Source organism: Stomoxys calcitrans, chromosome 1 (genome assembly GCF_963082655.1).
Source record: "Stomoxys calcitrans chromosome 1, idStoCalc2.1, whole genome shotgun sequence".
Classification (NCBI taxonomy): Eukaryota; Metazoa; Arthropoda; class Insecta; order Diptera; family Muscidae; genus Stomoxys; species Stomoxys calcitrans.
Genome location: NC_081552.1, coordinates 158,926,878 through 158,941,025, shown reverse-complemented (window position 1 = coordinate 158,941,025; position 14,148 = coordinate 158,926,878). Strand labels below are relative to the sequence as shown.

Here is a 14,148-nt window from a genome sequence, read left to right as displayed (position 1 = left end):
AATCTGCTAAGTATGGTTCCAATCGGTTCATAACCTGATATTGCTGCCATATAAACCGATCTTGGGTCTTGACTTCTTGAGCCTCTAGAGTGCGCAATTCTTATCCGATTGAAATGAAATTTTGCACGACGTGTTTTGTTATTATATCCAACAACAGTGCCAAGTATGGTTCAAATCGGTCCATAACCTGATATAGCTGCCATATAAACCGATCTTGGGTCTTGACTTCTTGAGCCTCTAGAGGGCGCAATTCTTATCCGATTGGAATGGAATTTCGCACGACGTGTTTTGTTATGATACCCAATAACTGTGCTAAGTATGGTTTAAATCGGTCCATAACCTGATATAGCTGCCATATAAACCGATCTTGGGTCTTGACTTCTTGACCCTCTAGAGGGCACAATTCTTATCCGATTTTAATGAATTTTTGCACTAAGTATTTCGTTATGATATCCAACAACTGTGCCAAGTATGGTTGAAATCGGTCCATAACCTGATATAGCTGCCATATAAACCGATCTGGGATCTTGACTTCTTGACCCCTAGAGGTCGCAATTATTATCCGATATGCCTGAAATTGTGTACGACGGATCCTCTCATGACCATCAACAAACGTGTTTATTATGGTCTGAATTGGTCTATAGCCCGATACAGATCCCATATAAATCGTTCTCTCTATTTTACTTCGTGAGCCCCAATGGGCGCAATTCTTATACGAATTGGCTGAAATTTTACACTGGTCTCCAACATATAATTTAATTGTGGTCCGAACCGGACCATATCTTGATATCGTTTTAATAGCAGAGAAACTCTTTTCTTATATCCTTTTTTGCCTAAGAAGAGATGCCGGAAAAAGGACTCGACAAATGCGATCCATGGTGGAGGGTATATAAGATTCGGCCCGGCCGAACATAGCACGCTTTTACGTTTTTTTTTTTTTAATATTTACTCGATAACTATGACATTGATGGGACTGGTTGACAATGCCTGAGATTTAGCAAAATATTATGGGAAATTAACGACTCCTATAAAAAAGCGTACCAGAGAGTTAAATAGTTCAAAAGCAACTGGTTGACAAATATAATTACAATTAAGCTTCTCGTATAGGAGCATTACCGCTATCGGAAGTTTGGGACAGCTTCCCTTTAAACCATATATATTGAATTCACAATAGTAGCCAGATACTCTATTATATCTTGCAACCTAAGTTTTCAAGGTGTTGGTAACAATGAGCTAGACCTATCGTACTTAGAAATTCTTCTAATATTTTCTTGAATCGGCGACCAACAAATGTCCTTTAAGACGCGTGGTTTTGAAGAATAATTGAAACACACATAATTTATTATTGTGACCAAAACTCCATGGAGCATGAGTCTCATCATCTTCCCCACAAGCCTTCATTGCCCTATGTGTCCCATTATATTATCGAAAGCTATATTGATCTACTTCTTACTTCTCTTCAGTAAGACAATTGACTATCACGATCCGGTCCTACCGACCTTTTCAATGTGCCACAGTGCTACACTGAAGGTGTATAGAAGCTGTAGGGTTGGGGAATCAGGAGACGACTCAGCAGTTGTTGCCGAACGCTTATATGAGGAACTATCGACAACATCTCTAAAGTTTTTTGGACTGTAAGAGACTGGAAATCCCCCGCCACGACGTCGAAAAGGGATACGACAAGTCCTGTGTGGGTGGGTCATCCAGTTGGATTGAACAATAAGTTGCAATCTGGCGATTTGTAACAAGGGAAATAGACCGACCTTTATTACCAGGAAAATGCAGGAGGTGTTACCTTTTTATCAGAGAATATCAGCGAAAGAGTATGTGACTGGGAAGTGTTGGATGATCACACCTTCTCTGTCCATCGTTATATTAGTTTCAGCCTTGGAGAAAATACTGCAAAAGTGATCCCTTGGCTAAACAGAAGAAAGTCGGATTGGGATACATTTCGGCACACTTTTAGCACGACTATCCCTTCTAGACCAGAAAAGGAAGTGAAAACTGTGGAAGACATAGACATAATGGTCAAGCGGCCTCAATGACTCGTTTTTGTTAGCATGTCCTAGAGCCCAGCGTCGGACATGCGAGCGCCATGGTGGATCGCAGAACTGCGATGATGGCCCTGATGATGTATCACCGGTTGAATTACTAGCTTCTGTCCGACAGACTTGCTCTTAGCTTAAGGAGATATATTCTGTTTGTATCAGCATATCGCATATACCTGGGAGATGTAGGTACACTAAAGTCATTTTCATTCAAAAAGCAGGAAACCATACCACACGAAGGCGGAAGATTTTCGTTCCATTAGTCTGTTATCCTTTATGTGGAATACTCTAGAGAGGTTGATAGAGCCATATCTTAAGGCAAAGATTCCTGGAGATTTCCTGTCTCGGCAACAGCATGCATATAGGAAAGGCGAGTCCACGGAAACAGCCCTTCACGACCTAGTCGTCTACATAGAGGGTTTTCTCACTGTCAAGGGAAATACAATGGTAACATTTCTTGACATTGAAGGTGCCTTCAATAATGTAAAACCAACTTCAATTATAAAGGCGCTGGAGTTTCTAGGCATCCACACTACCGTAAGAAAGTTTATTAATATCTTACATACTAAGAGATGAATTTCGGTAAGCTTTCTGTATATCTAAAAAGATGGGTCAGCAGAGAAACGCCTCAAGGAGGTGTTCCTAATTAGAATAAAAAGGTGAAAAAGTGGTCATGTATGCTGTTGACGAGGCTGTTGCGGTTAGGGGAAAGGTTTCCACATTCTTAGAGATATACTTCAGAAAACTCAAGGTGCCACAGCCAAGTGAGCTACCGAAATTGTGCTAGGCGTAAGTTCGTGTAAGACAGAAGTAGTTCTTTTCAGCAGGAAATGCAACTTACCTACAATGGTACCTGTCTCCTTGGAAGGAGAGAGAATTTTCCATTAACTAAAAGCGCAAAATGCTTGGGTGTTTTTCTGGACAGGAAATTGAACTTCAAATCGAACATTTTCGAAAAGGCAAGAAAGACAATTCCTATCCTATACCCATGCGAGAGAGCCATTGGCAAAAGTTGTGGGTTTAAGCCGCGTATCATGCATTAGGTGTAGACTGCAGTTGCTAGACTTCATGTTGTTGTTGTAGCAGTTTATTGTGTTCTATCTTTCGCCTGCTTGATTCTGTTAAGTGTCAAGACCCAGGAACTCTGCGACTAAGATGGGGTGGGTCCACAGGAATCTGGGTCCGAGTCGAGTGGGTCTGGCCGGGCAGGATAACAGGTGACGTGTATCGTGCGGTCCCTGGTTACAATCGGGACATACATCTTGCAAGTGGGCATCAATCCTAGCTCTGTGGGAATTGAAGCGGCTGCATCTACCAGAACGTAATTGAGCCAAAACTACTCTAGTTTGCCGGGGGAGGTCGATTTCTTCGGGTGCAATGGGTGGCGGTCGTTCTCCAAGGACAACATTTACCCGGTAGCCAATTATTGCATCTGCTACCGTGTCTGCATGAATGTTGTTTAGACCCGCTTGATATGTCGCTAGATCTAGAGGTTCCCTCTTGTAGCGCTGAACCTCACGCTCTAGATCATGTAGGCTTCTGGGCGGTGGATATCTATCCACAAGATGATGATTTGGATGGTTTCTGCGATAACAGCCCAAAAGGTATTGCTTGGACAGCATGTTATAGTTATGTCTTCGCACTGGTAGGAACTTTGGCTCCTGATGGAGGTGGTCCACATGAGAATTGAGGAGACAGCCCGTTGCAGTTCGGAGGGCGGCATTCTGACAGATCTGAATATTATTCCATTGCGTGTCACAAAGTTGATGAGACCACACTGGCGCTGTATAACTTACCGCAGACCGGCCAATTGCTTTGTACGTGGTCAACAAGGTTTCTTTGTCTGCACCCCAAGTGCTGCCAGCAAGTGACTTGAGGACCTTGTTTCTACTTTTGACTTTATCGCAGATTGCTGTGGCATGTGGGGATTGCTAGACTTCATAACTGTATATTGTGTTTTCGTCTGGTGGACGACGCTTCACAAGTACATCTACTATTCACTACTCAGCCGGATCCAAAGGATGGCTTATTTGAGCATCACTGAGGACGACGCCATCTAATGCACTGAATACACCATCTGATGCACTAATACTTCTTGACATTATGGCTAGACAAATTGTTGCGACCACTGCTATGAGGCTAAGAATGCTTTTTCTTTGTTCATGTAGCGGCTACGAACACTGTGTTATCTTTCATACAATGCCCGATGTTCCAGGCAGTATAGATGACACATTTCCTGGGACGCTTTTTTAATAAAATGATACAACCGATTGGAACTACATTATCCCTGGTAATAGAAGTTACATAGACTTCTGTACGGAGATCCTTGCAATTAAAGAAGTTGCGAAATCGCTAAGATATAATAGCAAAACGACGATTGACATAATTATCTTCTCATTTCGGAGTTCAAAAACCGCCCTCGGCTATCACAGATCTCTCAACAAGATGGCTGAATGGCTAAAACATCACTTTTTCTGGGTTCCGTGCCACAGAGATATCCCGGAGAATTTTAGAGCAGACGAGCTTGCGAGACTAGGAGCTTCCTTGCACATTCCAGTAGCAAAAGAAAAATTTATACCAATTTCAGCAACACCGTGAATTAATACCGTTGGTATCAATTTTTCATTTGGTGTGGCTTACATAAGCTTACACCAGTATTCACAAAAATGAATGCTTACTTGACAGATTTCCTTTATAGAACCGCCAATAAACCTATTTTAAGTCTTCATTAGGTTTTGTGAATAAGGCCTTAAGCCTTTAGATTCAGGGCTAGTGAATGTTCCAAAGTTATGTGGCCTAATATATACTTGAAGAGGTCTATCGCTTTGCTGTCGCTGGCTAGAACAGACGTCTCAGTCCATTGTGTCACTTCCCTGTCGAAAGGGAGAACATGCTGACATACTGAAGGTTGCAATTAACGACTTTTGCAGAAACTGTGAAGATGTCGAGGAAGAAGAGACTACAGAACTTTACATTCTCATTTCATTAAGATCTTGTCTAGCGGATGTGAACATTCGCAAGTTGTTGGGCTTTTTAAAGCGATCTGGATGGTTCAACGGAACTAGAAGGCATCTTCCCTCTCCTATTCCTGTGGAAGAAACGCGTCCCATAGTGATTTGTGTGTTGTGATCACTGGCTTTCCTTTTACATTGAAAAAATCGCCGACCATAAGCTCATCTCGAAGGAGAAACAAACATAAATGATTTAATTTCCCTTGCGATGTCTAGAATATATGAACCCTAACATCTATAACCAATCCAATAATAGTAATAAAATACGTTTAACGAAATTTGTTTGGTGAAAAAGCGATAACAAAAAAGTTAAGTATTTTGACATTCTGTAGCCACTCTTGGTGATAATCGACGTCTGTTTTTGAGCTTCTTTTATTTGGTCACAAAATAACTTCATTTTGTTATTGGGTTTGTACTTCCAGCTTAGACCAAGTGTGTTTTGGTTTTTGTTTTTTTTTTTCTTCACATAGAAAAACAAAACAATAAAAAACCCTTTAAAGAGTCTCAACAATGTGCTTAAATGTATAGGGCAGGACAAAACGATCGCGATTTCGGCCTTTGTCATATGCCTCATCAGGTTGTTTTGCCAATAAAAGATTGCATGCTTCTACCTACTCACTAACTAGTGAGCAGTGCAATAGTAGAAGCATGCCTTTCGGGGGAAACTTCGAGTCTTGTCAGTCAATTTTCCTTAAAGCGCAGTAAAAAACAAGTAAGGAAAGGCAAAAGTCGGGCGTTGCCGACTATATAATACCCTACAGATACCCTATATGTGCAAAGTGGAAGCTATATTCAATTCTGAAAGATTTTTGATGGACCTCGGCGGATGTTTTCAGATGGGTTATTAAACAATCCGTATCAAATTTCGAGCAAATATGTTCAAACTGTAATAAATACGGTTGACACATCTAAATCTGAACCGATTTTGACCAAACTTCTTAGATATTGTGGTGGGTATCGAGGAAAGCGTTGTTCACAATTTTGGCACATTGATGAATAAATGCGTTGAAAATCGGTCGATATATTTATAAATATGGCGGCTATATCTAAATCTGAACCGATCTCTATGAAATTCACCAGTACTATTAAGAGTCGAAAGAAAATCCTTGCTAGCAAATTTCAAGAGAATCGGTAAAGAAATGAGCACTTTTTTGCAATATTTCTCAAAATCGGACGAACATGTGTATGGGAGATATATCTAAACTTGAACCGATTTCGACCAAACTTTGTAGATATTGTGGTAGTTCAATATTATTTTCTATTTTATTTTAAAATCTCTTCACAGATTATTATAGCTTTTTGTTTTTTTTTCGTGTATGAACATTGTAAATTCAGAATCTCAAATAATTTTCTAGGTGTAAGACCTTTTTATTTAAAGTTGGTTCAGTCGCATCGTGTGTTTACTTTAATGACGACAAATTAAAATATTTATTTACATTGGCTTTTAAGTATTTTTTTTTAAATTTGTGGAAAATCAATTAATCAGCGTGCTTGTCGTAGTATGAAAACTCCGCAAATGTTTGATACGCGTAAATAACTATTGCTAACATTTTTCCTTAATAATTGTGTACATTTAATTTCGATTTTTGATGTTTTTAAATTAAAATAAAGAGAATAGTTAACAAACAAGTAAAAAAGCTTTAAATTCGGCCGACCAGAATTTTATATACCCTACACCATGGATAACATGTGACAAGTTTTTTGAATGACTTTTTCTTATATATATAAGAGCTATTTCAAATTGTCGACCAAAATGAACCTTCTTTGTCATGGCTGTTGGAAGCCTTAAAAATTCAACCTTCAGAAAGTCGATACTGGCCAGCAGGTTTTCCGATCAGACACTGACCTGTCATCGCATCGCATGTGTTAGGTAATTCCTAACTCGCAAGCTCGTCTGCTCTACAATTACCTGGTATATCTCTGTGCCCCGCACTCAGAACAGACGAATTTTTAGCTATTCATCCATGCCGTTGAGAGATTTGAGTCAGACGAGTGCAGTTTTTGAACTCCGAAATAAGATGACGAGAGATTTAATGGCTTCCTGCCTGTCTGAGAAGATATTTAGGCCAATCGCCGTTGTGGCATTATATCCTAGCCATTTCACAAATTCTTTAATTGAAAGGATCTCCTCTTGATACACACTTTAGTGGTTGTAGTAATCTCCTCGATATGACCCGTCTTATTACTTCAGAGTACACCCCAAAGCCCATGAGTCCATTCGTATAGAAGTCTATGTAACTTCTTTTACCAAGGATATTATAGTACCAATCGGTTCTATCAGGAATAGAGGTACAGTACATTTTATTTAAAAACGTCTCAGGCAATGTGTAATCCACACTGCCGGGAACATCGAGAATTGCATCAAAAATAACACAGTGTTTGTTGGTGCCCGCCGCATAACAAAAGAGAAAGCTTCTTTATGTCCGAAGGCATAAGGAGTAGCATTAAATTCAGAGTACCAGTTGGTGTCGCCCTCAATGCGGCTGTGATGCACAAACAAGCAATCCCTTGGATCCGGCTGAATATTGAACAGTCGGTTGATTTTTGAAGCGCCGTCTACCAGACCACGCATGATACGCGGTTTAATCTCCCAACTTTTGTCGAAGGCTCTCTAGTAAGTGTATACACAGAAAAAAATAACTCTTAGAAAAAAGGAAAAAGAAATTTTTATCTGAAACTTCAAATTGTCAACGAATTTTAGCATTGAATCGACAACATTATTTGTTGAAGTAGGCTTGTAGAGACTTGACAGACAAAATTATTGAAATATTGTGGATTTTCAACAAATTCTTTAATTGAGGTAGTTGCTAAAATAGGGGTACTCCCATGTAGCGCACCGAACTCCCATGCCATGATTCATTCATTCATGACTTGCAAAATCAGGTTCGAATCCACCGGTCGGTCAAAATAAAAAAGTTTTTTTTTTTTTTTTATTCTTTAAATTGATTTTAGAAAATTCGGCATAAAAAATTTATTTCGTATTAATTGGCTTTCCATTTTGTTAGTCATTTAGTTAACTGGGACACTTAGTACTGTGCAGTAATACTAATTAAGTTATTTCATCATAAGTAGAGATGTACGCGTGAGTGATTTTAACTCACTCACGACTTTTAATGTCTACTCAGTCACTAGAGACTCACGAGGCAATCACGACCCATAAGGCACTCACGAGAAAATCACGTCTCACGAGTCACGGTTAAACAAATATATTTCTATGAAGCAAATAATACTTTTTTCATGCGTCTCAAATCATACAGCATTTAAAAGCACGAATATAAATGTATATAATGTATCAGCCCTGCATAACCTGCTATTTGATTTTTTCATTTTTAAGCATCTGTAAACAGATTCGTACTTTAAAATTCCCTATGATTTTAGAAAAAGCAAAAAAAAATTTTGTTATTTTTTAAATTTAAGTCGTGATTTTCTCGTGAGTCGTGATTAGTTTCGTGAGCATGATTTCACTCACTCACGCACGAAGAATTTTAAGTCAATAACGGACATGCACGATCACGTGATTGGATTTGGATTTCACTTAAGAATCACGTGACTCACGAGTGATCCGACAACTTAAGTGCACACCTCTAATTATAAACAAGTAAAAAGACGTTAAGGTCGGCCGGTCCGAAATTTGGATACCCACCACCTCGGGTATATAAGGTATGCATATGCTTTATAACAGCTATATGGAAATATGTTCCGATTTGGACCAAATACTAAAAAGTAAAAGCCATTGTTCATATGTGTATAACAAAATATTGGACTTTTTAGTAGCTATATCAACAAATAAACCGATCTGAACTATATACGACACGGATGTTGAAAAGCCTAACATAAGTCATTGTGTCAAATTTCAGTGAAATCGGTTTATAAATGCGCCTTTTATGGGGCCAAGACTTTAAATAGAGATATTGGTCTATATGGCAGCTATATCCAAATCTGGGCCGATCTGGGCCAAGTTGCAGAAAAATGTGGAAGAGCCCAACATAACTCACTGTCCCAAATTTCAGCAAAATCGGATAATAAATGTGGCTTTTATTGGCCTAAGACCCTAAATCGGAGGATCGGTCTATATGGCAGCTATATCCAAATCTGGACCGATCTAGGCCAAATTGACGAAGGATGTCGAAGGTCCTAACACAACTCACTGTCCCAAATTTCAGCAAAATCGGATAATAAATGTGGCTTTTATTGGCCTAAGACCCTAAATCGGCGGATCGGTCTATACGGTTGCTATATCATAATATAGTCCGATACAGCCTATCTTCGAACTTAACCTGCTTATGGACAAAAAAATAATCTGTGCAAAGTTTCAGCTCAATATCTCTATTTTTGAAGACTGTTGCGTGATTTCAACAGACAGACGGACGGACATGTCTAGATCGTCTTAGATTTTTATGCTGATCAAGAATTTATATACTTTATAGGGTCGGAAATGAGTATTTCGATGTGTTGCAAAATGAATGTACCCCCATCCTTCGGTGGTGGGTATAAAAAAGAATCTGTGGAAAGTTTCAGCTCAATATCTCTATTTTTATACCCTCCACCATAAGATGGGGGGTATACTAATTTCGTCATTCTGATTGTAACTACTCGAAATATTCGTCTGAGACCCCATAAAGTATATATATTCTTGATCGTCGCGACATTTTATGTCGATCTAGCCATGTCCGTCCGTCTGTCCGTCCGTCCGTCCGTCTGTCTGTCGAAAGCACGCTTACTTCCGAAGGAGTAAAGCTAGCCGCTTGAAATTTTGCACAAATACTTCTAATTAGTGTAGGTCGGTTGGTATTGTAAATGGGCCATATCGGTCCATGTTTTGATATAGCTGCCATATAAACCGATCTTGGGTCTTGACTTCTTGAGCCTCTAGAGTGCGCAATTCTTATCCGATTGGGATGAAATTTTTCACGACGTGTTTTGTTATGATATCCAACAACTGTGCCAAGTATGGTTCAAATCGGTTCATAACCTGATAAAGCTGCCATATAAACCGATCTTGGGTCTTGACTTCTTGAGCCTCTAGAGTGCGCAAGTCTTATCCGATTGGAATGAAATTTTGCACGACGTGTTTTGTTATAATATCCAACAACTGTGCCAAGTATGGTTCAAATCGGTTCATAACCTGATATAGCTGCCATATAAACCGATCTGGGGTCTTGACTTCTTGAGCCTCTGGAGTGCGCAATTCTTATCCGATTGGAATGAAATTTTGCACGACGTGTTTTGTTATAATATCCAACAACTATGCCAAGTATGGTTCAAATCGGTCTATAACCTGATATAGCTGTCATATAAACCGATCTTGGGTCTTGACTTCTTGAGCCTCTAGAGGGCGCAATTCTTATCCAATTTGAATGAATTTTGGCGCGTAGTATTTTGTTATGATATCCAACAACTGTGCCATATATGGTTCAAATCGGTTTATAACCTGATATAGCTGCCATATAAACAGGTCTGGGGACTTGACTTCTTGAGCTTCTAGAGGGCTCAATTTCTATCCGATTTGGCTGAAATTTCGCAAGACTTTTTTTATTGGTACTTTCAACAACTATGTCAAATAAAGTACAAATCGGTTCAAAACCTGATATAGCTGCCATATAAACCGATCTGGGATCTTGACTTCTTGAGCCTGTAGAGGTCGCAATTATTATTCGATTTGCCTGAAATTTTGTTCGACGGATTCTCTCATGACCATTAACATACGTGTTTTTTATGGTCTGAATCGGTCTATAGGCCGATACAGCTCCCATATAAATCGATCTCTCTATTTGACTTCTTGAGCCCACGAAGGGCGCAATTATTATTCGAATTGGCTGACATTTTATACAGGTCTCCAACATATAATTTAATTGTGGTCCAAACCGGACCATATCTTGATATCGCTCTAATAGCAGAGCAAATCTTTTCTTATATCCTTTTTTTTGCCTAAGAAGAGATGCCGGGAAAAGAACTCGACAAATGCGATCCATGGTGGAGGGTATATAAGATTCGGCCCGGCCGAACTTAGCATGCTTTTACTTGTTAAAGACTAGTGTGATTTCAACAGACAGACGGACGGACATGGTTAGATCGTCTAAGATTTTTACGCTGATCGAGAATATATATACTTTATAGGGTCGGAAATGGATATTTCGATGTTTTCGATGGAAAGACAAAATGAATATGCCCCCATCCTTAGGTGGTGGGTATAAAAATATGATGGCGGTAGGCTAAAGGATGCGTGCAAGACCTCCAAGCATGAGATCATGAGTTCAATCCTCTGCGGCGCCAAATTTATTAATATATGTTTTTATGGGTAGTAGTAGAGAGAGTGACAGAGAGACACCAGAAGGCAGCAGCAAAACGACCAAGACAAGCTGCGCGAGCCGAACAAAAAAATGAAAAACACAACCACACTGAAGCTGTGCGTGCAGGAAAGCACATGTGGTGGCTGGTTAAATGGTTTTTTGTATTGCTTGCAATGAGTGCCTTTCAACAACAAATTTGTACTTTCGGTGGCGGAGATTCAAAGTAAATTGTTGCAGGAAAATTAAAAAATTTCGTCGTTTCGGTACATGCGTGGAATGAACGCAGCTTTCGGTAGCCAACTTCGCTGTCGCACTTGGAGCTTCTTGAAGTATATCTCTAGGATTATTAGGAGCCTTTCCCCTAACCGCAAAAGACACGTCGTCACGACGCATGTGCATACGCGACTACTTTTTACTTTTACAACTTTTCAGTCACGTCTTCAGTCACGATCCATAGTAGGCTAGTTATGGTGGTCATCCATAGCGAAATAGGCCGACATGCCAACAAATATGTCACGGCGGCCCTTCGAAGGTAATTCAGGTTCGGTAGGGTCAAATGTAATTCGTACCCATGATTTGTGAAGTTGATTGAAGATTTGGTACTCATGCTATCATGGCACTTTAAGAAATTTATGAAGTAAGCACAACTTTCTCCTACAATTAATTCAAGTTGATTGTCATGCATAATTTTATAACTTTCAGCGGCTTTGGTGTTTATATCCGGAGGAATGTTCTTGGCGGATCAGGGTAGTCCCGAATACTTTACTGGCAAACATATATCCTTGAGCTGGTTTATTGGCGCTATAATAGGAGCCGTTATAGGGTCAGTGCTCTGCAATAAAATGTACAAGAAATTGATAACCGTAAGTGAGAAATAAGGTGCAATCGAAGAGATATTTAATTCTGTAACACAAAGAATTCTCACATAATCATAACCCTTTTTGCAGTGTTTTGCTTCGCTCTTGGTTACAATATCTGGTATACTACTAATTGCAGATTCCAATTCGTATAGCGCAATGCTTGCTGCACGCTATCTGAATGGCATAGCCTTGGGCCTGGTCTTCCCCTTAACAGTGGTCATGATAAGTGAAGAATCAGTGAAATACATGCGTGGAATGAACGCAGCTGCAATGGTCTCATTCTGCTTTAGTCTAGGTGTATTTATTCAGATCTTATATATGTATAATTGGCAGGATATGTTTGACGCGTCACAAATGATGGGCACTATCGAAACTATTTGGGGCATCTCGGGTTTTGTTTTAGCTTTTTTCCTACAACTGGAGTCGCCCGTATTTTATTTGCAGCGTGGCCAAGAAGAGATGGCCATAGATGCTTTACGACGCTTGCAGAGACCGTTTACCATAACGCAAGAAACCTATGAACAATTAGAAGAGCATAAACGTTATGTGGCTGAAAGTACAGAAGTTACTCTATTGCAAAGTGCCCTTATTGGTTTGCCAGCGTTGATCAAGCTGTGCTTCTATCGCGTTTTTACGACAGCCAGCTATTCATTTTACTCATTTTTTGCATTTTCTTATGCCAGCAGCGTAGTATACGAACCCGATACTTTCTGGCCTTCCTTAGTATATGGATTGTGTGCTTGGCTTGGGCCAATGGTGGTTATGTTCACCTTAGATTTGAAGGGGCGTAAACCACCAATGATTGTGGGATTTTTCTTCACATGCTGTATTGCATCTACCCTGGGCGGTCTCTTAAATGATTCCCAAAATATAAGAGATAAGGATGTAATGACAGCTGTCATGTACCTATTGATGGCCTATCAGTTCTTTGCGGGCTTGTCCACGGCATCTTCAGCCGTTTACCTCACCGAGGCCTTTCCATTGGCGGTAAAATCGTTCTATGTGTCCATTGCCTTCATAGTGGAAATGGCCGTTCATATTGTAATCATTGCGGTCCGCTCAGAACCTTGGCGGTCTAATGTGTATGACCTGTCCGATTACTTTTACATAGTCGGGGCACTGTCGTTGGTCTTTTTCGCATTGGCTATTGTTGCCATGCCTGAAACGAAAAATGATACACTGCGCGAATGCCTGAAAAAGTTTCGAAAAATATTAAATTATAAAACATATTAAAAACAAAATTTTTGCTTATATTTGTATATGCCAAATTGTATGGTCTATCATTAAAAGCGTATGTCTTGTAGTTTTATTCTTTTTTTTCTCGTGTATGGAAAGAATATTTGGAAGGAAATAAAAAGATAATATGGATGAGAATTGGTATTTACTTGTATTTCTAGTACAAGATGAAATCTTATACATTATAGTAATAGATTGATGTACAATAGTTATGCAGTGTAATTGGAAAGTAAAAAACAAATTAAATTTAATTTTAAACTAATTAAGTTATTTTAATTCAATTAATTAACGAACCTGTCGATCAAAATTTAAAACAACTAACAATAATATCGTATTAAAATTGGAAGATTCATATATTTTGAAGCTATATCTAAAACTGAACAAATTTCTATGAGATCCATCAGAAAAGTTTTAAAAGAAACCTTCGTGCCAAATTTTGTGAAAACCGGTTAACAAATTACTAAATTATTGAGTATTATTCAAAATCGGACGAAAATATATATGGGAACTATATCTTAACCTGAATCTATTGGGTTGCCCAAAAAGTAATTGCGGATTTTTCATATAGTCGGCGTTGACAAATTTTTTCAACGGCTTGTGACTCTGTAATTGCATTCTTTCTTCTGTCAGTTATCAGCTGTTACTTTTAGCTTGCTTTAGAAAAAAAGTGCACGAAATTTTGTTTACATTTGTTAGTTTGGCG

General features: G+C 39.2%; 1 protein-coding gene across 1 annotated transcript in view; it reads left to right on the top strand.

The window, feature by feature from the left end:
* The window catches only part of LOC106090115 (uncharacterized), a 28,464-nt gene extending 14,812 nt beyond the window's left edge, over positions 1–13,652 (top strand). The window contains exons 2-3 of the mRNA XM_059360616.1: positions 12,052–12,212; positions 12,297–13,652. Coding sequence (XP_059216599.1) covers positions 12,052–12,212; positions 12,297–13,442 — 1,307 coding nt within the window. The 3' untranslated portion in view covers positions 13,443–13,652. The remainder of the gene's footprint in view (positions 1–12,051; positions 12,213–12,296) is intronic.
* Positions 13,653–14,148: the final 496 nt, after the last annotated feature.